This window comes from Aotus nancymaae, unplaced genomic scaffold, assembly GCF_030222135.1.
Source record: "Aotus nancymaae isolate 86718 unplaced genomic scaffold, 86718_ANA_hifiasm-v0.15.2.pri h1tg000040l, whole genome shotgun sequence".
NCBI lineage: Eukaryota > Metazoa > Chordata > Mammalia > Primates > Aotidae > Aotus > Aotus nancymaae.
Genome location: NW_026988454.1, coordinates 78,933,335 through 78,959,746, shown reverse-complemented (window position 1 = coordinate 78,959,746; position 26,412 = coordinate 78,933,335). Strand labels below are relative to the sequence as shown.

The 26,412-nt window shown below is 38.9% G+C and overlaps 2 protein-coding genes across 10 annotated transcripts in view; one reads left to right on the top strand and one right to left on the bottom strand.

The window, feature by feature from the left end:
* Window positions 1–21,878, bottom strand: part of RARS2 (arginyl-tRNA synthetase 2, mitochondrial) — an 85,841-nt gene extending 63,963 nt beyond the window's left edge. The window contains exons 1-2 of the mRNA XM_012444217.3: window positions 21,807–21,878; window positions 1,532–1,605 (exon numbers count right to left, since the gene is read on the bottom strand). Coding sequence (XP_012299640.2) covers window positions 1,532–1,605; window positions 21,807–21,842 — 110 coding nt within the window. The 5' untranslated portion in view covers window positions 21,843–21,878. The remainder of the gene's footprint in view (window positions 1–1,531; window positions 1,606–21,806) is intronic.
* Window positions 21,879–22,000: 122 nt separating this feature from the next.
* The window catches only part of ORC3 (origin recognition complex subunit 3), a 68,847-nt gene continuing 64,435 nt past the window's right edge, over window positions 22,001–26,412 (top strand). For 4 of the 9 annotated variants that reach the window (XM_064360857.1, XM_012444206.3, XM_012444205.3 and 1 more), the window contains exons 1-2: window positions 22,001–22,077; window positions 26,140–26,194. In XM_064360857.1, coding sequence (XP_064216927.1) covers window positions 22,054–22,077; window positions 26,140–26,194 — 79 coding nt within the window. In that variant the 5' untranslated portion in view covers window positions 22,001–22,053. Of the gene's footprint in view, window positions 22,078–23,056; window positions 23,095–23,421; window positions 23,572–26,139; window positions 26,195–26,328; window positions 26,401–26,412 lie in introns of those variants that run through there. The other 5 variants (XM_064360858.1, XM_012444209.2, XM_012444211.2 and 2 more) reach the window with 4 other exon arrangements.

Here is a 26,412-nt window from a genome sequence, read left to right as displayed (position 1 = left end):
TGGGAGGCTAAAGGAGAATCACTTGAACCCAGGAGGTGGAGGTTGCAATGAGCCTAGATCACGCCACTGCACTGAAGCCAGTGCAATGGGAGCAAGACTCCATCTCAAATAAAAGAAAAAAAAGAAAATGGAAACAGGCTGGGTGCAGTGGTTCATACCTATAATCCCAGTACTCTGAGAGACCAAGGCAGGTGCATTGCTTGAGCCCAGGAGTTCAAGACCACCCTAGGCAACATGGCTAAACTCCATTTCTACAACAAATACAAAAAAATCAGCCAGGCATAGTGGTGTGAGCCTGTAGTCCAAGTTACTATTGAGGCTAAGGTGGGAGGATCACTTGAGCATGGGAGGTTGAGGCTTCAGTGAGCCAGGATCACACCATTGCCCTCCATGACACCTGGTCTCAAAACAAACAAACACCAAACCAGTAACATTTATTATGCAGAATGTTATTTATAAGTTTTATGAAATAGGTAACTAGTTTGGAAGGTTACATCTATTTACATATAATCACAAGATCCTCTTGGTAGTGGTTGCCTCTCTTACAGAAAGTCAATATAAAAAGTTGCAGTCAGCCATTTTAAAGGTGCTTTCACTAGAAGGCCAAATGTAGCCTTTCAATTTCTTTTCCACTTACTTTTTTGTTCTATTCTGAGAAAAAGAATATTCATTCTACTCTACCTTAAAGTCCTGACAAAGTTAAGTGAATAAAATACAAAGACATAATGGTACTGGTAATTATATCTTTTATTTCTTTTCAAAGCTTAGGGCTTAAATGCCTCCTATGTAGCTAATTTCTTTTCATTATTAATTGACAGAATATTTTATCCAAATGTTGAAGTTTTCTACCCAAAAGGTAAACAAGAATCATTTAGGATGACCAAGCTCACAAAGAGACATCTCTCGTAACCAAGAAAGCAACTACTGGTTGTGTGTAGTCCTAACCAACAGTTTTCTATCACTGGGAATACTCAAAAGGAGACCTAATAAACGAAAATAACATTAAAAACCTGGTAGATAAATATGGTACAACAGTATCCAAGCACCAGATGGCTGTACAATCTTTAATATCCCTACAAAAACCCTGAAATTCTGACCACAATTTTTGTGATTTTATTGTTACAGGATTGAATTTGAACCTCATTCCCAAAGACTTTGCCATAATTATATTTACTAGCATAACTAATATAATTAACATAAGAATATATAATCTGCCACATGAGAATATTTAAAATACAGATTTTAATTTTATTATTTAACTCAATAGGAGTAATAGAATAATACATTATTCCAGGTATTGGGGATACAGTAGTGAATACTAATAATCTGCCACATCAGAATATTTAAAATACAGATTTTAATTTTATTATTTAACTCAATGGGAGTAATAGGTTGAATATAATGAATCATATCTTATAGTTAATTTCAAGCACTATATCATAAATTGAAGAGTAACAATTCTTTTTTACTTTTTTGGTATAGCAACAAAGTCAGCAACTTTTTAGATTGTTACAAGTATATTATACTCAACTCATTTTTGGAAATTGGAACCGCAGATATTGACTTGATCAAGTTTTCTGGTGGAAGATCCAACACTCTTGAAAGCTAAAAATCAAAAAGAACAAAACAGTGCAAGATTATTGACATATCTGTTCCATTCAATGGAATATCACTTATAAGAATAAACTATTAATAACACTTAACATGAATGAGCTTCAAATGCATTATAAGTGAAGGAAGCCAGATTCAAAAAGGTATCTAGTGTATGATTCAATTATCTGACCTCTGGAAAACCTAAAATTCTAAAGATGAAGAATAAATCTGTGGTTGCCAGGGGTTGAGAAGAGGATTTGACCATAAATTAGCAAATGGAACTGTCCAGCAAAAAGAACGAATTTTATCTAAGTAAATTAAAAAAAAAAATTACAGCAAGAGAGAAGACAAACCACTGAGAAATTATCCACAGATAATTCATTTATTTTTTTCATTAAAAAAATTGGTAATTCCAAGTTCTCTAAAGGGAGAAAAAAAAAATATTGGCCAGGCACCATGGCTCGTGCCTGCAATTCCAGCACTTTGGGAGGTTGAAGTGGGTGGATCACAAAGTCCAGAGATTGAGACCATCCTGGCCAACATGGTGAAATCCCATCTCTACTAAATATACAAAAATTAGCCAGGCATGGTGGTACCTGGCTGTAGTCCCAGCTACTTGGGAGGCTGAGGTAGGAGAAACGCTTGAACCTAGGAGGCAGAGGCTGCAGTAAGCCAAGATTGTGCCACTGTACTCCAGCCTGGCAACAGAGTGAGACTCTGTCTCAAAAACAAAACAAAACAAAAACAAACAACAAAAAAAGCAAAACAAAATATTGAGTGGCTACTTAATATCCCAGGCATTATTCCAGGTATTGGGATACAGCAGTGAACAAAAGAGACAAAAAAAACCTCATGGCATTTAAAAATAAACAAGTAAATAATAGGGAAAATCTGATCCCCAGCCCTACGGAAGGCTTACTCATTAGAATAGTAGGAGTGGGTATGTTTATGCACATATATTTTGTACCACAGACAGTTTCTCGCTATTTTGCCCAGGCCGGTCTCGAACTCCTGGCTTGATGTGATCTTCCCACATCAACTCCCCAAAGTGCTGGGATTACAGGTTTGAGGAACTGTGCTTTGCTGCATTTGTATTTTTTAAAATCTCCTTGCATTATTGTTAATACACAGCCAGAGTTGTGAACTACTGTCCTAAATGGACACTCAAAGTTAGGTGGAAGAGACATTCCTATGCACTGAATGATTTATTTATTTATTTTGAGATGGACTCTTGCTCTGTCACCCAGGCTGGAGTATAGTGGGGTGATTTTGGCTCACTGTAACCTCCGCCTCCTGGGTTCAAGTGATTCTCCTGCCTCAGTCTCCCGAGTAGCTAGGATTACAGGCACCTGCCACCATGCTCGGCTAATTTTTATATTTTTGGTAGAGACGGGGTTTCACCATGTTGGCCAGGCTGGTCTCAAACTCCTGACCTCAGGTGATCTGCCTGCCTCGACCTCCCAAAGTGCTGGAATTACAGGTGTGAGATACCACACTCGGTCGGATTTTTTAAAAATTTGTATAGAGACAGTCTTGCTATGTTGACCAAGCTGGCCTCTAACTCCTGGCCTCAAGCAAACCTCCTGACTCCACTTCCCAAAGTGCTGGGATTACAAGAGTGAGCCACCACAACAGTCCTATGTGACAAGCATGTCTTAAGTGCCTTAATTTTACCTTGCAATAATCCCATGACTTTCCTACTATTTCTGCCCTCATTTTATGAATGATGAAACTAAAGTAAAGGGAATTTACTTAACTTGCCTAAGTGGAAAGAAAAGCTAGGATGTGAATACAGATTATCCAAAACCAAAACCTGTACTCAACCCCTATGCCATATTGATATGGTTTGGTTGTATTTCCTTCCAAAATCTCATCTTGAATTATAGCTCCCATAATCCCCATGTATCATGGGAGGGACCAGATGGAGATAACTGAATTATGAGGGTGGTCTCCCCAATCCTGTTCTCCTGACAGTGAGTTAGTTCTCATGAGATTTGATGGTTTTAAAAGAGGCTTTCCACTACCCTTCACTTGGCACTTCTTGCTGCTGCCACATGAAGAACGACCTGTCTGCTTCCCCTTCCACAATGATTGTAACTTTCCTGAGGCCCCCCAAGCCATATTGGACTGTGAGTCAATTAAACCTCTCCTTTATAAATTACCTAGTGTCAGGTATGTCTTTATTAGTGGCGTGAGAATAGACTAATACACATATGTATTATCCTTTCAATGAGAAATGCATAAAAACAAAGTAGTGAAATAATAGCACAGCCAGCATGAATTTAAAACTGTCTTCAACTTTTTCCCCACTTTTCCAAACCCCATGTAGCCTCTGCAAAGGATTACATGGCTGTAGAGTTGGGAAAATGAGAAGGTAGTGATTGGGAAAATAGAAAAAGAATTAAGAAGAGTTTAAGAAAAAATCATCTTTAAGGGTGTTTGTGACTGTTCAGGAGAGGAATAAAATTAAAACCACTGTTTCTTGATTAATAACATTTACTCTCCTGTTGTCAACAGAAGTTATTTGTTGAATTTCACAAACATATTAACTGTAAAAACTTGCCCAAACATGCAGACCTGGAGCCATCACTTTCTTTAAGAGGCTTGTACATTTCCACTTTGGCTTGGTATAGGTTGATTTTCTAAAGTTTCCTCTCAGGGTACAATATTTTTTATTTTCTAGACTTTAGGAAGTAAATTACTGTATTCCTTACTAAAAAGTCATTTCTTTAGGATATATTTACAGAAGTAAATATTTCCAAAGCATTTATAGGACAAAGGCTGAAACAGTTCATGTTTATAGTACAAAATGTTTTTAGAATAGAGACATCAGAAATAAAGGTTCTACTGTAATTTCTCAGAAAAAAAAAAGGATCCAACTTCCAGTTCTACTTTTATTAGTTAAGAGATCTTGGGAAAGTAATCTCACATGAATGAGCTATAGTTTTCACAGCTGAAATATGGAGATAATAAATCTGTTAAATAATCAACTAGGGCTCTTATGATGACTAATATGTCATATAGTAAACATGTAATAAATATTTCCTTTTCCTTTTAAAAAATTTTAGTTTTGGCCTGGGCGCGGTGGCTCACGCCTGTAATCCCAGCACTTTGGGAGGCCGAGGCGGGTGGATCACGAGGTCAAGAGATGGAGACCATCCTGGTCAACACGGTGAAACCCCGTCTCTACTAAAAATACAAAAAATTAGCTGGGCGTGGTGGCACGTGCCTGTAATCCCAGCTACTCAGGAGGCTGAGGCAGGAGAATTGCCTGAACCCAGGAGGTGGAGGTTGCAGTGAGCCGAGATTGCGCCATTGCACTCCAGCCTGGGTAACAAGAGCGAAACTCCGTCTCAAAAAAAAAAAAAAATTTTAGTTTTGGACAAATCTCCCGAACTTACCCATAATCACTAAGATTTTCCTCTATCTTATATATAGCAATTCGGCTGAAAAAAAGCTTAGTGATTAAGTCAGTTTTGAAGCATAGCTGACAAATAGGTTGTGAACTTGGGAAGCAATACAATACTTAGACTGAAGTAAACAATACACAATTCTCATTTAGAGAATTCTTTTGGCTAAACTAAAAGCTACTTAATCATTTCTTCTTTTTTTGTTTTTTTGAGAGATAGGGTCTCACTCAGTTACCCAGGCTGGAGTGCAGCCTCGACCATAGCTCACTGTAGCCTCAACTTCCTGGTCTCAAGCGATCCTCCCACCTCAGCTTCCTGAGTAGCTGGGACAACAAGGAATTGTGCCACCATGCCTGGCCTCATGTATTATTTTATTATATTTCATTTGCTACAGAAAAGCTCTGTGGGGGACTTAAGCACATAAAACAAAATGGAGGTATAAAATTATACCAGAAAACCTAAGCTCAAGGTACTTACGCTTCTTGGCAATCAAGGTACAAAGGGAATCTATCTACACAGCATGTTTTACCCCTAGTAATATAGGGTAAAACATATACATACATACATACATATATATATATATATTTTTTTTTTCAGCAAATAGCAGGAATGAACTTTTCCTGAAAGTAATTCTAAGACTAGCTTATCTTACTCATATGTAGATAAAAATAACAAGATAGTAGTTTCAATAATTTTACAGAAAATACATGTAATAAGTCTGTTCTTGCACTGCTGTAAAGACATAACAGACTGGGTAATTTATGAAGACAAGAACTTTATTTGGCTTATGGTTCCGAAGGCTATACAGGAAGCATGGCTGGGGAGGCCTCAGGAAACTCAATCATGGCAGAAAGCGAAGGGGAAGCAGGCACATCTTACAGCGCGGGAGCAGGAGAAAAAGAGTGAAGCGGGAGATGCTACACACTTTTAAACAACCAGATCTTGTGAGAACTCTATCGCCAAGGCAGCACTAGGGGAATGGTGCTAAACCATTAGAAACCATCTCCATGATCCAATCACCTCTCACCAGGCCCCACTTCCAACACTGGGAATTGCAGTTCAACATGAGATTTAGGTGGGTTCATGAAGCCAAACCATATCAGTATAAAAACAGTCTTATATAATGTAAATTTTAAAACCAAAAAAAGGCGTTGAAGTAAATGTGGAGTTATTGTTTAATGGGTAGAGAGTTTTAGTTATGCAAGATGAAAAGTGTTCTGCAGATAGATGGTGGTGAAGATTGCACAATTTAAATGTACTTAATGCCACTGAACCGTATACTTAAAAATGGCTAAGATGGCAAATTTTACATGTTTATTTTTCACACACACACACACACACACACACACACACACACCCCTCCAAAAAAAACCTAAACAAGCAAGCAAACAAACAAACAAACAAAAACAGGAAGACTCTGGGATGAAGTAGTGAAATGAAAGCTTCTTCACATAATCTCCCATCTTCAACCAACATCAAAAAGAAAAAGAAAGAAAGTAGAGAGTAAACAGACAGGTAGGTTGGTTCTCCAGCAGCAAATACATAAGACAGGAAGAGCTCAAAGTCATAAACTTCAAAGGTGATAGTCAAGTAAAAATACAATAGCTTCTGGAGGAGAATGGAACAGACCTGTTTGGCAAGACTCCTAACTCGGTCCTTATGTATCAGAAGTCATAGAGATGAATTAATAATTCTCATTAACACCCCAAATCTGGAGAGAAACAAACTGAATAAATTCCACTATTTTTTCCCTCTTGCAACTGAGAGATGCTGCCCAAGCTGTGGGAAACAATGAGAGAGAAATAAATTCCAGCACCTTCCAGCAGAAGTAAAAATTCTAGGGTAGCACACCAATGGCTTTTCCAATGAAAACACAATACATTCTCCAACTGCAGAAAGCAAACCTTGATATGGTATTGTGTGAGCAGTAAGAATAAGAGGAGTAGTTTTTATAGGAAGACAGAAAAGTATTGGGGCTAGTTAGCAAACATATACCATATCAAAATTGAGGAATAATATATACAGGTCACCATGACCTACTGGAGAGAGAGAGACAAAAGAAGAATGGAAAGGGGGCAGAGTTTATATTTTTGCAACCATAAAGGTGAGGTAAGTCAAGAACAAATGTGACACTAGGAGTGAAGAAATCATCCACACAATGTGCAAACAAATAGAAAGCTGGGGCAGAGCTGTCAAGCATGAGCAAGAAGAAAAAGAACAGGCATCACCAGCAGGTGCTCAAACTGAAATAAACAAAAATAGGGAGAGACAGAAAAGGGAGGAAGGCCCAGACCAAAAGATAGACAGCCGAAAAAAAATGTGGCATTCAAAAGATCAAATAACTCTGTCCAGGAGAAAAATGTAACCCAATGAATATGAAGAACATTGTTCACAAATGCTTCAGGATCTGGAACTTACTGAGAATGTGAGTAGAATACACAAGAATTAAAAAAGACAAGATGAGAAAACAAAAGTGAATTTTAAAAGGAGTCTAAAAATTGATGACCAAACTTTTTACTATAAAACTAATAATTTAGAAACATGAGTATAGTCATAATTGAAAAAAAAAGTATGACATAGAACAAAAATAATCAGAGTATACAAAGATTAATGTAATCAGAAAAATAAATAGAATTGAAGACAAGATAATCCAACCTCATGAAAATCAGTGTCCTTAAAATACAAAAAGAAAGAAGACTGGCAAACAAAAACAAGCAGACAGGAAGGAAAGAAGGTAGACTGCTTCCCTAGCAACCAATACATAAGGATAGAGAGACAAAATTCAAAGCCACAAACTTCAAAGAGGTCTCCAAGACATGACACTACAGATTTTGAAGCAGAATGGAGCAGCCTTATTTAGCAGGGCTCCTAACTTGGTATCACTTATCAGAAGTCACAGAGATGAATCAACAGAACCCTACAAAATGGAAAGTACACACACACATACACCCACACCCACGCCTTGGCTTCCCCAAAAGCAGGGCTGAGAAAAAGACTTGTGGGCAAGCAGTTTATTTGGGAGATGGTTTCTGGGGGCAGAAATGATGAGAGACAGGGAAGGAAGAAAAGTTAATACAAGATCATGCCATCAAAGTTATTGCTGTAAGCAATGGAGGCTTTTCTTGGTACCTCCTAAAATACATACACAATGTCTACCAGAATTCTCTATCCAGAATAATTTCACCACACTGGAGCTACATATGTGCTGGGACCAGCAAGCTGCAGAGAGGATGGGGTACTGTTAGCAATAGGTGAATGGAAGCACATACGGAACTGTTTACTCAAGTGGCAGCTGGAATCAGAGGTGTGACCAAGGTGATGGGAGATAGGGCATGATATAAACAAGAGAAAAACTTCCACGAAATAAAGAACCAAATCTAAATTGTGGTACACTACTACTATGGTACACCATTCAGCAGTAAAATCAAAGAACTAGACTTCCATGCATCATTATGGATAATTTTTTTTTTTTTTGAGAGAGTTTCGCTCTTGTCACCCAGGCTAGAGTGCAATGGTGTGATCTCCGCTCACTGCAACCTCCACCTCCTGGGTTCAAGCAATTCTTCTGCCTCATCCTCCTGAGTAGCTGGAATTACAGGCACCCACCACCACGTCCAGCTAATTTTTGTATTTTTAGTAGAGGTGGGGTTTCACCATGTTGGCCAGGCTGGTCTCGAACTCCTGACCTCAAGTCACTCGCCTTAGCCTCACAAAGTGCTGGGATTACAGGTGTGAGCCACTGTGCCCAGCTGGATATGTCTTTTTAAAAAATTGAGTCAAACCAAAAAATCCAAGCTGCAGCTGCACAAAAATGATTACAGTTTGATACAATTTATAAAAAATTTAATAACTTATAAAATTATACTATTCAGAGCTACAGTCATAGGTAATAAGTGACATTCACAGGTATAATAAACACAAATTTCAAGATACACATTACCTCTTGTGTAAGGAAAGAGTTTGTCTGAGATAGGTAGTCTCAAGAATTTAAAAGTATTTGTAATATTTTATTTTTCAAACCGGGTGTAGGGCATATAAGTATTAACTACATTCTTTTCTATGATTAACATATTTTAATTAAAAAGACACAAACTGAATCTACAGATAAAAATAATGTCAAGAAAATATACAGAAAATTCAACACTGAGATACATGCTGGTTAAGTTACTAAATTTTGAAAATAAAGCATCCAATCAAGAAAACTCCATGGGAAATGAAATAAATGTATTTTACTTTGTAGTCACATTATCTAAATGATAAAGATCATGATCTGGTCAAAGCAGATAATTTGGTGGTGATATTACATAGGAATAGATTCATTTAATAAAGAAGTTGCAAACTAGTATGTTTGTTTCACCTGTTCAGTTGTTTTTAAATTTGAGTTAATTGCCAACACAGGAAGATTGGAAAATTTTAAAATTATATTGGGATTGCCCTACGGATTTGCATCTATGGTATCAGGAGAGAAAACCTGAGATAAGAACTAAACAATCAGTGTTATTCCTTTATTTCTAAAAGAAAGATTTTGATTCTTTGTTGTTGTTTGAGACAGGGTCTCACTTTGTTGCCCAGGCTGAAATGCAGTGGTATGATGTTAGCTCACTGCAACTTCTAACTCCTGGGCTCAATCGATCCTCCCACCTCAACCTCCTGAGTAGCTGGAACTACAGGTGTGCACCACTGTGCCTGGCTAATTTTTTGTATTTTTTGTGGAGACAGCATATCTTACCTTGTTGTCCAGGCTGGTCTCAAACTCCTGGGTTCAAGCAAACATCCTGCCCCAGACTCCCAAAGTGCTGGGATTAAAGGTGTAAGCCACTGCATTCAGCCTTATTTCTAAACATGGTAATTTTCTAAAGATTAAGCCTCCTTTTGATATTTCTAGGATTTTTTCTGAGAAGTCATAATTTCTTAAATACAGCCAATTAAGCCATAGATCAGGAAAAAGATTGGTGGTAAGCATTTTATCTGGTTCAACATAAAATGAATAGGAGACAAACTGCACAGATATGGTTACTAAACAGACTATAAGTGTTATAAAACTTTGAGTGAGAAGGTTACTCAACACAAATTGGTAAAGATAGAAGAAAGTTATACATCTGAGTGCTAATGTCTTCATCCCTTATGGTAGAAGATGATGCTATGTAAATTAGAAACATGAAGATCTTTAAAAAAAAAACTACAAATTGTAATGTTTTTCACAGTTTTCTTATCTGTAAAAACCTCATTTAGGAAATCAATTTTTTTGAACTGCATTTTGGTTTTTCTTTCACTGAATTCAAACAAAACTACTTTTAACATTTTTATTTAAAACAGCATTTCAGGCCAAGCGTGGTGGCTCACGCCTGTAATCCCAATACTTTGGGAGATCAAGGCGGAGGATCACTTGAGGCCAAGAGTTTGAGATCAGCCTCGGGCAACATAGTGAGAACCCCACCATTTCTATTTTAAAATAATACAAACATAATAAAAATGATAAAAATAAAACAGCATTTCAGTAATGAGTACATGAGGTATTCATAATACTATTTTACTTTCAGTATATTGGATATTTTCCATCGTAAAACTTAAAACACTCTGAAAATAAAAACTCATTACAACACAGCCTGGATTTTGTAAAAAGTATATTTATCCAGTTTTCCTTCCTATTTTCCTTCCTTTTTTTTTTTTCTGCCTGTATATCTACATAGAAATATACCTAAAACTAAAAGTCAATGTTGATGATGATTTATGGGGGAGTTAAAAAAATTCTTTGCATTTTTGTATCGCTTAATTCTTTAAAATGAGCAGGCATTTTTTTGCAAAAATGAGAACTTTTCCTTTACTAAACCACAACTTTATAAAAGTACGTTGAAGGAATTCCTATTAAACGTTAAGCAGTAGGGCTCAGACATGCACTGTTTACTAACTTCACATGGTGCTAAACCTAGAGTGGTGAGGGGGAGAGAGGTATTCAAAGTACCCCACCCTCAGATATTCTAAAATAACATAAATAATGACTAATATTTACTGATACTGAATACATACAACATACCAAACACAATTCTAAGCACTCCATATGTATTAATACCTTGAATCTTGATGATACATCTACATGGTAGCTAAATAATTTTCCAGATTTTCCAGATGAGGCGAAGAAAACTTAAAAATCTATCAGAGGAGAAGCTGGGTCTTCCCATGGTCAATGTTCTTAGTCACTACACCAGCAGTTCCAACTTTGCTGTACGTTGGAATGACCACGGGAAATCTTTAGGAAAACCTGCCTGGCTCCCACGTGCAAATATTCTGATTTAATTAGTATAAAGTGGGCTCTGGTCAGCAGGATGTAAAAAGTTCCCCAGGTGATTCTAATGTGCAGTGAGACCACTGCACTACACCTTTCTGTCTCTGGGTAGCTGTTGGGTAGTGGTTATCAAGCCTGGATGAACATCTGAATCACCTGATAATTTTTATAACCTCAAGGCCCACGCCCTACCCCAGGCCAAAGGGCCTGGGCTTAAGTATTTTTAAATGCTTCTCAGGTGATTCAAGTCTGCAGTTAGTGCTTAAGAACCACAGCTTCGGGAGAGAGCAGTTGCCTCCCATTTTAACAATGCCCACCCAGACTAAGTGAATGTTTTTAATTAGAGGTTTATCTTTCTCTCATATGGGTGCAGCCCCCGCAAAAAAGGGAGCAATAAAAGAAAAAGACACTGAGAGACGCTGAGCATGGTTTTAAGTTCATCTGCATTCTCATAGGTTCAGAATTATTCTGGAAGTAATATGACTTTCTTCAACTGTCTCTGAGATTGGATTTGGAGCGTTCTTGGATCAGGATGTGACCAATGGGTTTGCTTAGCTTCAGGGTTTTTTTCTTTATGTTCCCTTCAAGTAGGGCTGTTTCGCCTGGCATTGGGTTTCATCTAGCACAAACATAAGAAGGTCTACTGATAAATATCTTCTTTAGGCCTCAAACTGCTAAAACTTTTACAGAGTAAAGTATCCTAAAAAAAGATTACACAATGAAAACCAAATAATAAAAGACTGTAACAGTAAACCTGAAAATTTTAAGAGAAAATCCATAAAATTAGTCACAGTCCTTGAATAAACTAAAGCATTGAATGAGGAGCAAATCTGAGGTTGAATGCAAGAAGCACTTCTTGCCAGGCGCAGTGGCTCACACCTGTAATCCCAGTGCTTTGGAAGGCTGAGGGTGGATTACCTGAGGTAGGAATTTGCTAGTGAAACTCTGTCTCAAAACAAAACAAAAAAGAAGCACTTTTTTTTTTATTTGTTAGGTTATTGTAGAGATGAGGTCTCACTATATTGCCATGTATTGCCCAGGTTGGTCTTGAACTCCTGGACTCAAGCAATCCTTCCATTTCAGCCTCCCAAAGTGCTGAAATTAAAGGCATTATCCACTGCACCTGGTCTTTTATTTATTTGTTTGTTTATTTTTAAGAAGAAGTACTTCTTAAGGGAATACCAAGTGAAAATCCAAGATTCTTGGTGAGGCGCATCTTAAGATTCTTGGTGAGGGGCAGCCAGTTGATGCAGTTATTTTTTTGAGGTAGAAAGGAAAGGAGGGGCAAGTACAGTGGGAACACTTTCCATCCTCCCAGTGGCCATGTGTTCTCATTGTTCAGCTCACACTTATAAGTGACAATGTGTCAATCTGCCAGATCTGGTTTGGGAACCTAAGATCAGAGATTTTAACATGTAATATAAGAATGGCTAATATGTATTGAGTGCTTACAATGTACCAAAGCACAATTCTAAACTTTAGATTTAGGAACCTAATATCAGAGTGTCTAACATAATAGAATCTTTGGCTCCAGAGCATTTCCTAGGAAAGCACAGTAATCAACTAGTCTGTCAGCAGTCCTCCATCATTTATTTCTCTGATACATAAGCAAATATGAGTCCTACCTCTAGTACTCAGATAACCGAGTACAAAGTCAAAAAATATTCTCAGTCTGGCTCTAGATAGGTACTAAATTCAGCTAGGTGCTACACTTGCCAGGTTCAGGATCAAAATCTGTGATAATTGCATAAAAACCTAATTTTGCTAATGAAAAATAGATCCATATGCTTTAGCAACCAGACATACAGGTGGCAAAATTGACATAATCTTATGAAAATTAACTCTGCATTTTTATCCTCATTAACATAATCTATAGGCCATGAGTCTAAAAAGGCAATTACCCCAATTGTTCCTCACTTCTGATCCTCCAGCACTACCAAGTCAAGAACTGTAGGTTTGCCACCAAGAGCCAGTGCAGAAGCCCTCCCACATTTGCAGAAATTTTCCTCAGGAATAGGTGTGCATTAGTTTCAAAACACAAACAAGAAGCAAATAAAATAAGAATTAAAACTTTGGGACTTAGAAGAGAACATCCCAAACAATTTAAAAGGCAAATTATGAGTAATTATCTATAATAAAAGAAATTTAGCATGGCTTTTTTAAAAATTAATTTTAAGTTCCAGGGTACATGTGCAGGATGTGCATGTTTATTACATAGTTAAACATGTGCCATGATGGTTTGTTGCACCCATCAACCCATCACCTAGGTATTAAGCCTCACATGCATTAGTTATTTTTCCTAATGCTCTCCCCCTCTTTCCACTCCACCCCTGACAGGCCCGTGTGTGTTGTTCCTCTCCCCATAGCCATGTGTTCTCATTATTCAACTCACATTTATAAGTGACAATGTACAGTGTTTGGTTTTCTATTCCTGCATTAGTTTGCTGAGAATAATGGCTTCCAGCTCCATCCACGTCCCTGCAAAAGACATAATCTCATTCTTTTTTACAGCTGCATAGTATTCCATGGTGTATATATGTACCAACCACACTTTCTTTATCCAGTCTATCACTGATGGGCATTGGTTGATTCCACGTCTTTGCTATTGTGAATAGTGCTGCAGTGAACATCCATGTGCATGTATCTTTGTAACAGAATGATTTATATTACTTTGGGTATATACCAAGCAATGGGATTGCTGGATCAAATGTTATTTCTAGTACTAGATCTTTGCGGAGTCGCCACACTGTCTTCCACAATAGTTGAAGTAATTTACATTTCCACCAACAGTATAAAAGCATTTCTATTTCTCCACAATCTCACCACCATCTGTTGTTTCTTGACATTTTAATGATTGCCATTCTGACTGGCATGAGATGGTATTTCATTGTGGTTTTGATTTACATTTCTCTAATGATCAGTGATGTTGAGTTTTTTCTGAAATGTTTGTTGGCCATATAAGTGTCGTCTTTTGAGAAGGGTCTGTTCATGTCCTTTGCCCACTTTTTAATGGGGTTGTTTTAAGTTCCTTGTAGGTTCTAGATATTAGACCTCTGTGAAATGGATAGATTGCAAAAATTTTCGACTACTCTGTAGGTTGCCTGTTTGCTCTGATGATAGTTTCTTTTGCTATAGCATGGTTCTTATACAACTAGTGGTTTTAAGCAGAATGAAATGCTGGTAGGTCTGTGAGAATAGATGAGAAGCAAAGGACAGTACATACCTAGATAATTTAGTCAGTTCTGCTGTTTACTTTAATGTGGATGAATATCTTCCCAACAAAAATATTGCACCTCAGGACCAAATGATAACAATTGGTCAACCAGTTTAATTGCTTCTTGAGGCCACACCTGAAATTTGATAATAAACTCAACAGAAGAGTCAAGAAAGCTGGTCTTCCTGCAGGGTGGCTCCTCCATCAAGCTATGTAGATATAAGTTAATAAGGATAGCGTAAAGCTACTTAAAATGTATCAGTTACATGACAACTAAATGCAATCTGTGATCCTATACTGGAAAAAAAAATCAACAAGACTGGAATATGGACTGTAGGTTAAACCATTTTATCAATGTTATATGAACCTAATAACTGAATTGTGGTCATATAAAACAGCCTTGTTCTTAAAAAATAAACAATTACATATTAAGAGGTAAAGGAGAATGATGTATGAAATCGACTCTCAAATGACACTGGAAAAAATTATACAGAATGATGAAGCAAATGCAGCAAAATGTTAATAACTGATGAATCTAGATAAAGAGGATATGGAGTTCTTTGTACTAATATCACAATTAAAATTATCAAAATTATTATCAAAATTAAAATAACTAGCTGGGCCAGGTGCAGTGGCTCACGCCTGTAATCCCAATACTTTGGGAGGCCAAGGTGGGTGGATCACCTGAGGTCAGCAGTTCAAGACCAGCCTGACCAACATGGAGAAACCCTGTCTCTACTAAATATACAAAGTTAGCCGGGCACGGTGGCGCATACCTGTAATCCCAGCTACTCAGGAGGTTGAGGCAGGAGAATCACTTGAACCTAGGAGGCCGAGGTTGTGGTGAGTCAAGATCATGCCATTGCACTCCAGCCTGGGCAACGAGATCGAAACTCCATCTCAAAAAAAAAAAAAAAAAGAACTAGCTGAATTTAAGTTTAATGACCAAACCTAAACGAAAAGCAAGTAAGAAAGGGAGACAAATCTATATTCCATCATTATTTCGAGCCAGGCATGGTACAGGCAGTTTATAAATGTAACTCTATATATAGAATACCAAGAATTCTGGCTTTGAGGCAAACAGCTAGGTTAGTAGTTCAACTCTAGAATTTTATAGCTGAGTGACCTTAGGTTATTCCTTTCATGTTCCTGAATCTCAGTGTCTTTTTCTGTAAAATATGGATAACAATACAAATAGCAATGGCTTAACTGAGATGATGAAACAAAAATATCAAGTATTGTATACATTGTATGGGTGTACCACTAAGCACAATCTACCACTATGCTTAGTGTTGAGAGACAAATCTTCATGGGACTCTTACATTTCTGTGTCTTGCAAACAAGACACCAATTGCCTTTGTTCTGGACTATCTTTCAAGGATACAGATTTGTAAAACGAAGATGGTTCCTCACTCCACAGCAAAGGGCAGGCATGCTTACTGCCCATTATAAAAGACTCAAGGTTTCTCTCCTGTAACACAGTACACAGCCTGTGGAGGTATTATCTAACCCTCTTCACATTGTGCTATGGGAAGATGGGAAGAAGAAGGACTTTGGAAATTGACACACAAAATATGTTGATACTGTGGCTACTGCTATTGCTATGAAGAGTAAAATCCTTTTCCCTCATTCAGGGGTCTGATGTTTTCTGCCACCATCCATGGAACTGTGGTAAGAACTTAAGAGGATAAAATTACAGACCATTCCCAGCTCCTGACATTAAGTACTCTTATCTCATTAGATTTTATCGATAACCCTGTAAAGCGAAGCAAAATACGGCACCGTACAAGTGAGGTATCCCATGAATAGTAGTTATTATAATCTTCAACATCCATTATTAATCCTTGTAGCAATCCTGTAAACTTGGAATCAAAACCATCATCTTATAGCTGATTTGTCAAGAGTTAGTTATACAAATAGTGAAGCTAGAATTCTAATCCTTCCCACCATTATTAAGTGTTCCATGGTAAGCAGGTCTATACAAACGTACTCTCAAAACACTGAGGAGGCTGAGAGGCTAAAGAAAGCAGCTGACAAACCCAGCTTCTCAGAAAGATACATTTAATATGGATTTATGAACAGAAGTCATATCTCAGGAAGCTGAGAGACAAGATGATGGATCCTTGCACTGTTATCCACCCCAAGACCCAAGGCTTATATACCATAGAAAAGGGGTGACCGTGCTTTGACTTGGTTGACTTCAAAAGGACTTCAGAAGGAATGTGAAGTCAATCCCTTAGAAAAAATCAAGAATGCTATGTTACAGCCTACGATTTGATTAAGGGCAGGAATTATAAATCCTGTCCTTAATACAATACAGGAGGCTGTATGATGGTTTTCATTCCAAGTTTACGGGATTGCTACAAGGATTAATAATGATGTTGAAGATTATAGTAACTACTATTTATGGGATACCTCACTTGTACAGTGCTGTATTTTGCTTCACTTTACAGGGCTATTGATAATACTGTTAATCTACTATAAACAGTAGATAAAATAGAAATCTTAGAGGTATTCCTGAAACTAGGGATGATCAAAAGTCAAGATGGCAAATTAGCATCCAAGATGGAGTTATTTTAGCCACCACACCACATCATCTCCATAGCTTTAAAATTATGAACTCATTCAGAGAAGCTGCATATTTTCTATGAGATCACAATAGAGATATTCAGGTCTTCGTTCTTCAGATATGTATTAACACCTATGTTTCAGGTACTTTGCTGGTACTGAGGATATAACAGTGAGTAAGACATGTTCTGTCTTCATGAAGCTTATAGAGGAAACATACACTAAAACAAGTAAAACAATTACTCTTATTCTTATTATTGTCATCATAGAAACAAACAAGGGACTAAGAGAACTAGAGGATATACTTTTCAAATTATGGGTTGCCAGGTAGAAATAAACTCCATTGAGTCCCAACCACCAGTCTTAAAAAATATAGTATAAATAGGACAGAATACAGTATAAATAAGTATTGTATCGTGAAACTTTCTTCGTGCATAAAGAGTGATGGTATAAAATGCATTTCTTTTAGGCCCAGGGAATAATCCATGCAATAGGAATGGAAAGACTTCGCTATGTTAGAAAAACAGAAAATAACCCTATAGCTGGGTTCCTACAAAAAGGATAGAGTAGGGCATGAATGGAAGTTGAAGAAGTTAAGGTTCTGGTAGAGACTTGTGCAACAAAGAAAGATAACTGACGCAATTTGATTCATATTTTAGAGGTCACTTTTCTTGATATATGGAGAATGTATTGGAGGGAGGGCAAGAATGGAAACAAACACCCCATCAGAAGGCTGTTGTAAGCAGTCAATATAGGTGATAATGGGGGCTTGGTATGGAATAGAGAAAGAAGAGGGGAGGCAGCAGCAATGGTGTAGATGGATTCAAGATACAAAGATAAAATCAACAGGACTTGCTGAAGTAAGGCATTCAAATATTGTGATTCCATGTACATATCGTGCTTTCCAGATGTCTGTGTCTATGCACACCCTCCTCTTGCAATACGTGACCTTTCCCCAAGCTCTCATCCTATTTACTTGGCACACTCCTAGCCATACCCCTTTCAAAACTTGAGACCCAACATCATCTTTTCACAAAACTTTCTCTGACCCTTAGGAGCTTTCTTCTCCATGTTTTCTTAGCACTTTGCACATTCTTCTAATACAGTGATTATAGGCTGCAATGCAATTACCTGTTTACATTGTTTTCCAAGCATGTCTGCAGCCATTTCAGGGCAGAAACTATTTTCTGTTCACTTTTAGTCTTGGGACTGATGACAGTGCTTAGAAAACTGTTGACTCATTAATCAAAGTTTGCTGAATACATTTGCCATTGCATGTTACAAATTCCTTCATTCCTAAACTATTATAGCAAGGGGATGCTCATTCACAAAGGTATTAAATACAGGCTGGGTAACCTTGGGACCAGAAGTGTTTCAACTTCTGAATTTTTTCAGATTTTGGAAAATTGGCTTTGTACTTACCTGTTGAGCATCCCTAATCTGAAAATCTGTGGGGTTTTTTTTTTTTTTTTTTTTTTTTTTGAGACAGGGTCTTGCTTTGCTACCCAAGCTGGAGTGCAGCAGCACAATCTCGGCTCACTGCAACTTCTACCTCTCAGGTTCAAGTGACCCTCCCACCTCAGCCTCTCACATATCTGGGACTACAGGTGTGTGCCACCACACCAAACTAATTTTCTAAATTTTTGGTAGGGACGGGGTTTCACCATGTTTCCCAGGCTGGTCTTGAACTCCTGGGCTCAAGTGATCCAACTGCCTCAGTCTCCCCAAGTGGTGGAATTACAGCATAAGCCACTGTACCCAGCTCCTAATCTGGAAATCTGAAATTCTCCAATGAACATTTCCTTTGAGTCTCATGTCAGTACTCAAAAAGTTTCAAATTTTGGAGCATTTCAGATTTCCAGATTAGGAATGCTCAAACTGTACTGAATACTTTTTTCTTTGCTCTTTTTTCCACATGTCCCATGTGGAAAATATTCTTATTTATCCTCAAGTTTCAGATCATTCCTCAATGGCTCCATATTCAGAGAAATGGATATATATCTACATAATTTACACTGTTGTATAAATCCATTAGATTTTGTTCAATGATTGGATTGTGCTTCTTGCTTTCACAAACTAAACAGCATAGTATATAGGAAAGATCTAATTTTAAAGTTAGATTTCTGTTCATAAACCAACTCTACAATTTATTGATGATGTGGCTTTGGGTAGGTTATTTAATTTCTCTGGATCTCAACTTAATTATATAATAAGGTTAATACTTCTATAACATAGGGTTAGCCATGAGCTTAAATGTGAATGTGTACTAATTAGCACAAATATACACTTAATATATTAGTTCTTGTTTCTCCAACTTGCCTCTTTTTTTTTTTTTGAGACAGGGTCTTACTTTGTCTTCCAGGCTGGAGTGCAGGGGTGCAATCAAAGCTTGCTAGTTTCAGCCACCTGGACCAAACGATCCTCCCACCTCAGAATCCCAAATAGCTGGGACCACAGGCATGTGCCACTACACCTAGCTAAGTTTTGTTTTTTATTTTTTGTAGAGATGAGGGTCTCCCTATGTTGCCCAGGCTGGTCCTGAACATCTCAGCTCAAGGGATCTCCTGCCTCGGCCTCCCAAAGTCATGGGATTACAAGTGTGAGCCATCACACTTTGCCCAATTTACATTCTTTACAAAGAACACAGCCTTTGCAAAACTAAACACAATTTGTTTCTCATCTTGGCACTATCTTGACCTAAGGGCTAAGAATGGAAACCATCTACCCTTAGACACAGCTTAGACAGTAAGGTCCAAAACTACCTGCCCTGATATGGTTTACTATCTACATAACCACGAATTTCTTTCTTTGTCTTCATTAGCATAATTTTACTGTTCTAGAAGACTTCTGCCCAAATAATCATTCATTATAAGAACTTCCTGAGAAATCTATTAGCTTTCCACGTTTTTTACTTTTATTTTATGTTGACAGGGTCTCGGCTCTGTCACCCCCGCTGGAGTGCAGTGGCATGATCATAGCTCACTGTAGCCTTAAACTTGTGGGTCCATCTAAGTGATCCTCCAGCCTCAGCCTTTCAAGCAGGTAGGACTACAGAGGTGCACCATCATGCCTGGCTACTTCTTTTTTTTTCTTTTTTGAGACGGAGTTTTGCTCTTGTTGTCCAGTCTAGAGTACAATGGCGCCATCTTGGCTCACCGCAACCTCTGCCTCCTGGGTTCAAGCAATTCTCCTGCCTCAGCCTCCCGAGTAGCTGGGATTACAGGCATGTGCCATCTCGCTCAGCTAATTTTGTATTTTTAGTAGAGATGGGGTTTCTCCATGTTGGTCAGGCTGGTCTTGAACTCCTGACCTCAGGTGATCTACTCACCTCCACCTCCAAGTGCTGGGATTACAGGCATGAGCCACCGTGCCTGGCTTTACCTGGCTACTTAAAAAAAAATTGGTTGAGATGGGGTCTCCCTGAGTTGTCCAGGCTAGTCTTGAACTCCTGGGCTAAAGCCATCCTCCCACCTCGGCATCCCAAAGTGATGAGATTATAGACATGAGCCACATGCCAGGCCTGTGAGTTCTTCCAGTAGAAAACCCCAACAGTTTACACCTTAAGGCTCCTTGCACTCTTTGCTTTGCTGCTTTGCTTTTCCTATCAATCTTGAACTGCTGTATCTGATCAGTGTCCAGTCCTAATCAAGCCATCTTCCTCCAACCCCCTCCTACCCTCTGCCACTGAAAGACCAGCCTTAAGCCATACCCATCAGTGAAATCTGACCTTGCTTTCCCAGTTTAATACACCACCAAAGCTCTAAGTGGTGTTCTTCGTTATCCCAGTAAGCAATAATTCAGCTGTCTTACCAAAATGCCATGTTGGTGGTATTTGGGTAATTATCACTGGACAGGGCAGTACATCTATAAGCATAAAGACAAGGCAGAGGGATTTCTCCACAAATGTCTAGAAATACTGTAAGAATGAGCTAAGGTAAATTATACATCAGGCAAATTACGTCCACTAATACATCCATTAATCAGAAGGAAATGGGTTAGTCAAGACCACAATAGAAAGTTTCCTTGCAAGGGTGGCCAATGAGTCTTAAAAATTCTTTTTGATGAATTCCACATTTATATTGCAATTCGCCCAGCGCGGTGGCTCACGCCTGTAATCACGGCTCTTAGGGAGGCAGAGACGGAAGGACAGGTTGAGCCCAGTAATTTGAGACCTGCCTGGGCAATATAGCAAGACCCCGTTCTCCACAAAAAGTGAAAACAAAACAAACCAAGTATATTGCAATTTTGTAAGCTCTTCCTCACTACAGAGCTATTCAAATATGACCCTGAACCAAGAAAAACTGAGTCTCAGATATCTCATATATCTTTGGGAGTTACCAAAAATAATTCTAGGATAGGCCAAGTGACTGCAAGAGAAATAAGCAGCTTTAAAATGAGGTCCTTCTGAAGAACAATCCAGACCATCAACTTCACTAAATGTAAAGAACACTAACTTCTATGGGGTCTAATGACTTTCCAGCCAGGTAAAGCACACAAAGCTGTGGGATCGGAAGGAGTGAAGGAAGCACCAGGTACCGTTCAAAGTTTACTTTTCACGGAGACAAACTGGTCCCAGCCGACCCTCCACAGGACTTCAGGAGCCCCAACAGCTCCAGAGAAGGGGGAGGAGGCGGCAGAAACTAATAGGATTCCATGGGACCCACCCTTCAGCTGACTGAGGACTGGCCCGCAGCGGTGAAAGGCCTTTGGGGTCCCTAGCTTCGCAGGGGTTCCATACCTGGCAAGCAATAACCCGGCGAAAGCCGCACGCCATGTCTGCCTCAAGGAAGAGCACAGTAGTCCGCCAGTCCCAGCCTCGCCCCACCTCCTTATACGCCCCGCCTCCGCGCACCGGAAACCCGCCCCGGAGGGTAATGTCAGCCAATCAAGAAGCTGCGTGCCTCGCCACTAACCTCTGCCCTGTAGCCGCGAGGGCGCGCGGGAAATCCCGAGTACATCTGGAATCCGCAGAGCCAGCTGAGACCATGGCCACCTCGTCGGTGTCTAAGGTATGCAGTGGCCGGCGTTCACTGTGGCTCTTCCGCCGTCTCATTACCCTTTGAAAAAGGAATGAGGTGGAGGTTACTTAGGTAGGCCTCCGATCCCTGGCTGGAGGGGAAGGAGGAAGCGGCGTATTGAGCTGAGGCTTCCTTGCTCCCGATCAGTTGAGGCCAACTTTGCTTGGGGAGCGAGGACGCGGATCTGCCTTGTGGTGCGGCTAGCAGGATTTTTGAGTTCTGGTTGGTGGAGGTCGAATGTCCCGATGATGTGCCCCAGTCTCTCTTTTTTCCCTCTCACAAATACTGTGCGCCAAGCACTCTGTTAGGTATCGAAATGCAGTGGTAAACAAAACACTCAGTTTCTGCAGTCTAGAAAGTCAGTAAACGATAAACTTATGATCACAAATTGTGTTAGCAAGGAAAAGAGTTCTAGGCAGGCAACAGAAGAGAAGGAAGAACCTAATATAGGTTGTCTGTGGTTAGCGGAGGCTTTTTGGAGAATGTGTCGCTTTGGCTGAGACCTGAAAAATGAGTAGAAGTTAGGCTAAGGATTAGGGCGAGGAGGGCAGAGCGAACATCATGTTCTTCCTCCCAGAAGATAGAAGTAAAATAGCATATTAGAGGAATTTAAAAATCGTAATCAGAAAGTAGACGAAGAGTGGGAGCATTATGAAAAATGAGAATGAAAAAGTAATGGGGATGCGGGTGTGTGTGGTGGAGGTATCTTACGGAACTCCTCATCTTGGCTGCCTAGATGGCAAGAAATTGCAAGACATAGTGTGGTTGGTAAGAAGATAAGCCCTAGAGCTGTATTGTCCAGTGCATTAGCCAGTAACCACATGTGGCTATTTAAATTTGAGTTAAAGTAAGATTAAGTAAAAATTCAGTTCCTCCGTTGCACTAGCCATATTTCAAGTACTCAATCACCACATGTGGCTGTGGCTACCATATTAGATAGTGCAGATATATGACATTTCTATCATTACAGAAAGATCTGTTGGACGGCGCTGCTCTGGACCACGAAAAGTAAGACCTTCAGTTCTAACCCGCATCCACATTACTTTTTCATTCTCATTTTTCATAATGCTCCCACTCTTCGTCTACTATCTGATTATGATTTTTAAATTCCTCTAATATGCCATTTTATTTCTGTCTTCTGGGCAGAAGAACATGTTCGCTCTGCCCTCCTCGCTCTAATCCTTTGCCTAACTTTTACTAATTTTTCAGGTCTCAGCCAAAGAGTCACTTTCTCCAAAAAGCCTCTGCTAACCCCAGGCAGCGGGAAGCCCCTGAAATTAAGCTGTTTGCTAAACCTGAAAAATGCAGATGAAGAAGCTACATTCTCCCTATGTTAAAACATTGGATTAATGAAGAAGGCTATATCATGGATCTGATTTTTATTTTGATTAAAATGGTTTATGAGAAACAGTGCTTTTCAATACTACATCTCAGGGAGGAAGTACAAGCCCTAAGGTTTAAGATTATGCTAGTAGAGATTTAAAGGTAGTAGTATTTTTCTTAGAATTGATACTGGTTTTGTTTTGTTCTGGTTATAATGTTCCGTAGGTTTTGAATGGTCTATCCCTTAATCATGTTTGTTGCATAAGCACCTCTTATTTCTATGTATCTTGCAGAAAGTAAGGTTTTTCAGGAAAGCATTTTTGGTATTATAACAGAAATGTCTGTATTGGGATGAGACCTTACATGAATAAGAAGCTTTAAGAACTATTTCATGAATTTATGGAACTGCAAGCTTTTTTTCTTTCTTTTTTTAATTTTTAATTTTTTGAGACAGAGTCTCGCTCTGTCACCAGGCTGGAGTGCAAAAGTGCCATCTCAGCTCACTGCAACCTCCGCCTCCCAGGTTCAAGAGATTCTCCTGCCTCAGCCTCCTGAATAGCTGGGACTACAGGCATGCATGCCAGCTAATTTTTGTATTTTTTTTTTTTTAAGTAGAGACAGGGATTCATTATGTTGGCCAGGATAGTCTCTATCTCTTGACCTTGTGATCTGCCCACCTCAGCCTCCCAAAGTGCTGGGATTCAGGCCTAAGCTACCGTGCCCAGCCTTTTTTTTTTTTTAAACCTATCTAAACTTTTTTTTTTTTTTTTTGAGAGGGACTGTTGCTCTGTCGCCCAGACTGGAATGCAGTGGCACAATCTCAGCTTACTGCAACCTCCGCCTCCTGGGTTCAAGTGATTCTCCTGCCTCAGCCTCCTGAGTGGCTGGGATTACAGGTGCGTGCCACCACGCCTAGTTAATTTTTGTATTTTTAGTAGAGGCGGGGTTTCACCATGTTGGCTAGGCAGGTCTTGAACTCCTGACCTCAAGTGATCCTCCTGCCTCAGCCTCCCAAAGTGCTGAGATTACAGGTGTGAGCCACCATGCCTGGCCCTTAAACCTATTAAACATTTTAATGTCTCTTTCCTCATGAGATTTTTCTGGCTGTTGGCCTTCCTCTATCTCAAACACCATCACTTGACCAGCAGTTCCAAATGGTTAACCATGTTACTACCACTGCTCTATATTAATATCCTTTCTGGTCACTCCTCATTCCTTGCTCCTTTGAAGCTCCTTTTTCCTTTACTGAATTGCAGGTGGATTCCAAAAGGAGGCAATGACAGGTTTGTCATGGTACCACATGATTTCTCTAAATATGTATGTGATTTCATACACTTTTGCTAGTTGCAGATATAAGATTATAAAGCACAGGGCTAGGCACAGTGGCTCACATCTGTAATCCCAACACTTTGGAAGGCTGAGGTGGGTGGATCATCTGAGGTCAGGAGGTCGAGACCAGCCTGGCCAACATGGTGAAACCCCATCTCTACTAAAATGCAAAATTAGCCGAGCATGTTGGTGGGTGCCTGTAATCCCACATACTTGGAAGGCTGAGGCAGAAGAATCATCTGAACCCGGGAGGCAGAGGTTGCAATGAGCCGAGATTGCACCATTGCACTCCAGCCTGGGCAACAGAGTGAGACTCTGTCTCAAAAGAAAAAAAAAGGAATATAAGGCACAGTTCTTAATTTGGAGCATATAATCCAAATGACCACTTTATATTTGCATAGCTGTCTTTAACACTATCCTTTGATAACTTTTCCTAGGTATGGTTCTTTCATTCTGTCTTATATTTTCCATAGCAATAGAAATGTTTAAGAAGCTATCCATCATGCATGACTTTAGGATTGGTAGAATAGAGTAGGACCGGTAACTGGCGGGCTGTCTACCACTAGTCAAATAATAGGAAACTAAACATAGCTGGGAAAGTACCAGTACAATTACTTGGCAAGCATTTATTCATTTCATATACTGATTGCCTAATATATATGTTAGCACTATTCCAAACATTGGGGAAACCATTATAAATAAAATACATTTTGTCCCTGAAGGTACTCACAATCTTCTCAGAGAGACAGACCCATAAACAACTATGATATACAATGAAAGTGACTTAAAGCAATGCAAAATAAAGATGTTCAAATACGGTGAGATCTCAGGGAAAGGAGCATTTCTGGTTAGAGAATTGGGGAAGGTTTCCCAAAGGAGATGAGTGTTGAGTCAAGCTTTAATGGATAAATGAATAGGCATTTATCAGATGAAGAAAACAGCTGCAATTATCTATTTCCTACTAAGGTTATAGATACTTCAAGTTTAAATAATTTTGGGGGTTGAGAAAGCATCACTATTTTCAACCTTCTTGATCTTCATTTTTTAATGTGTAGTATTAATTCCTTTAAGTTTATAAAAATGGAACCTTTCTGGACTTAAATTTAATCAGCTTTTATTTTCTTTATCTGCTTTTTGAATCAGGTGCCAAAGAGCAAAATCAAAGATGGGCCTCTCATGGGAAGGAGGGGAGAGAATATAGTCTCCCTTGTTGTTTTAGAATTATCCTTCTACAGGTCAGAGAGAAGTGATGTGATATTTTAGAACCTGAAAGAAATGTGTTCTCTCCCCTACCATCTTTTTTTTAAAAAAGTGCTTGCCTATAAAATATTTGCTTAATTACATTTATCTGTTCTTTGGCTACTTTGACTTTATGCTTTTTGTCTTTCTTTCTTTTTATAGGGCTGCTTTGTTTTTAAGCCAAACTCCAAAAAGAGAAAGATCTCTATGCCAATAGGTAAGATGTCCAAATATTAAATTTTCTATTCCCTACCTTCTTAAACTATTAAGAACTAACCCTAATTGAATGTAGTAATTCTCTTGTCTGAGCTTGGCTTACTTGCCACGTTGATGTAGCACTTATTTTCCAAGGCATTGGTCAAAGATATAAGAGGATACCCCACGGCTCTTATTGAAAAGGGAATCCAAACACACCTTCCAAAGGTAAGCTGGAAA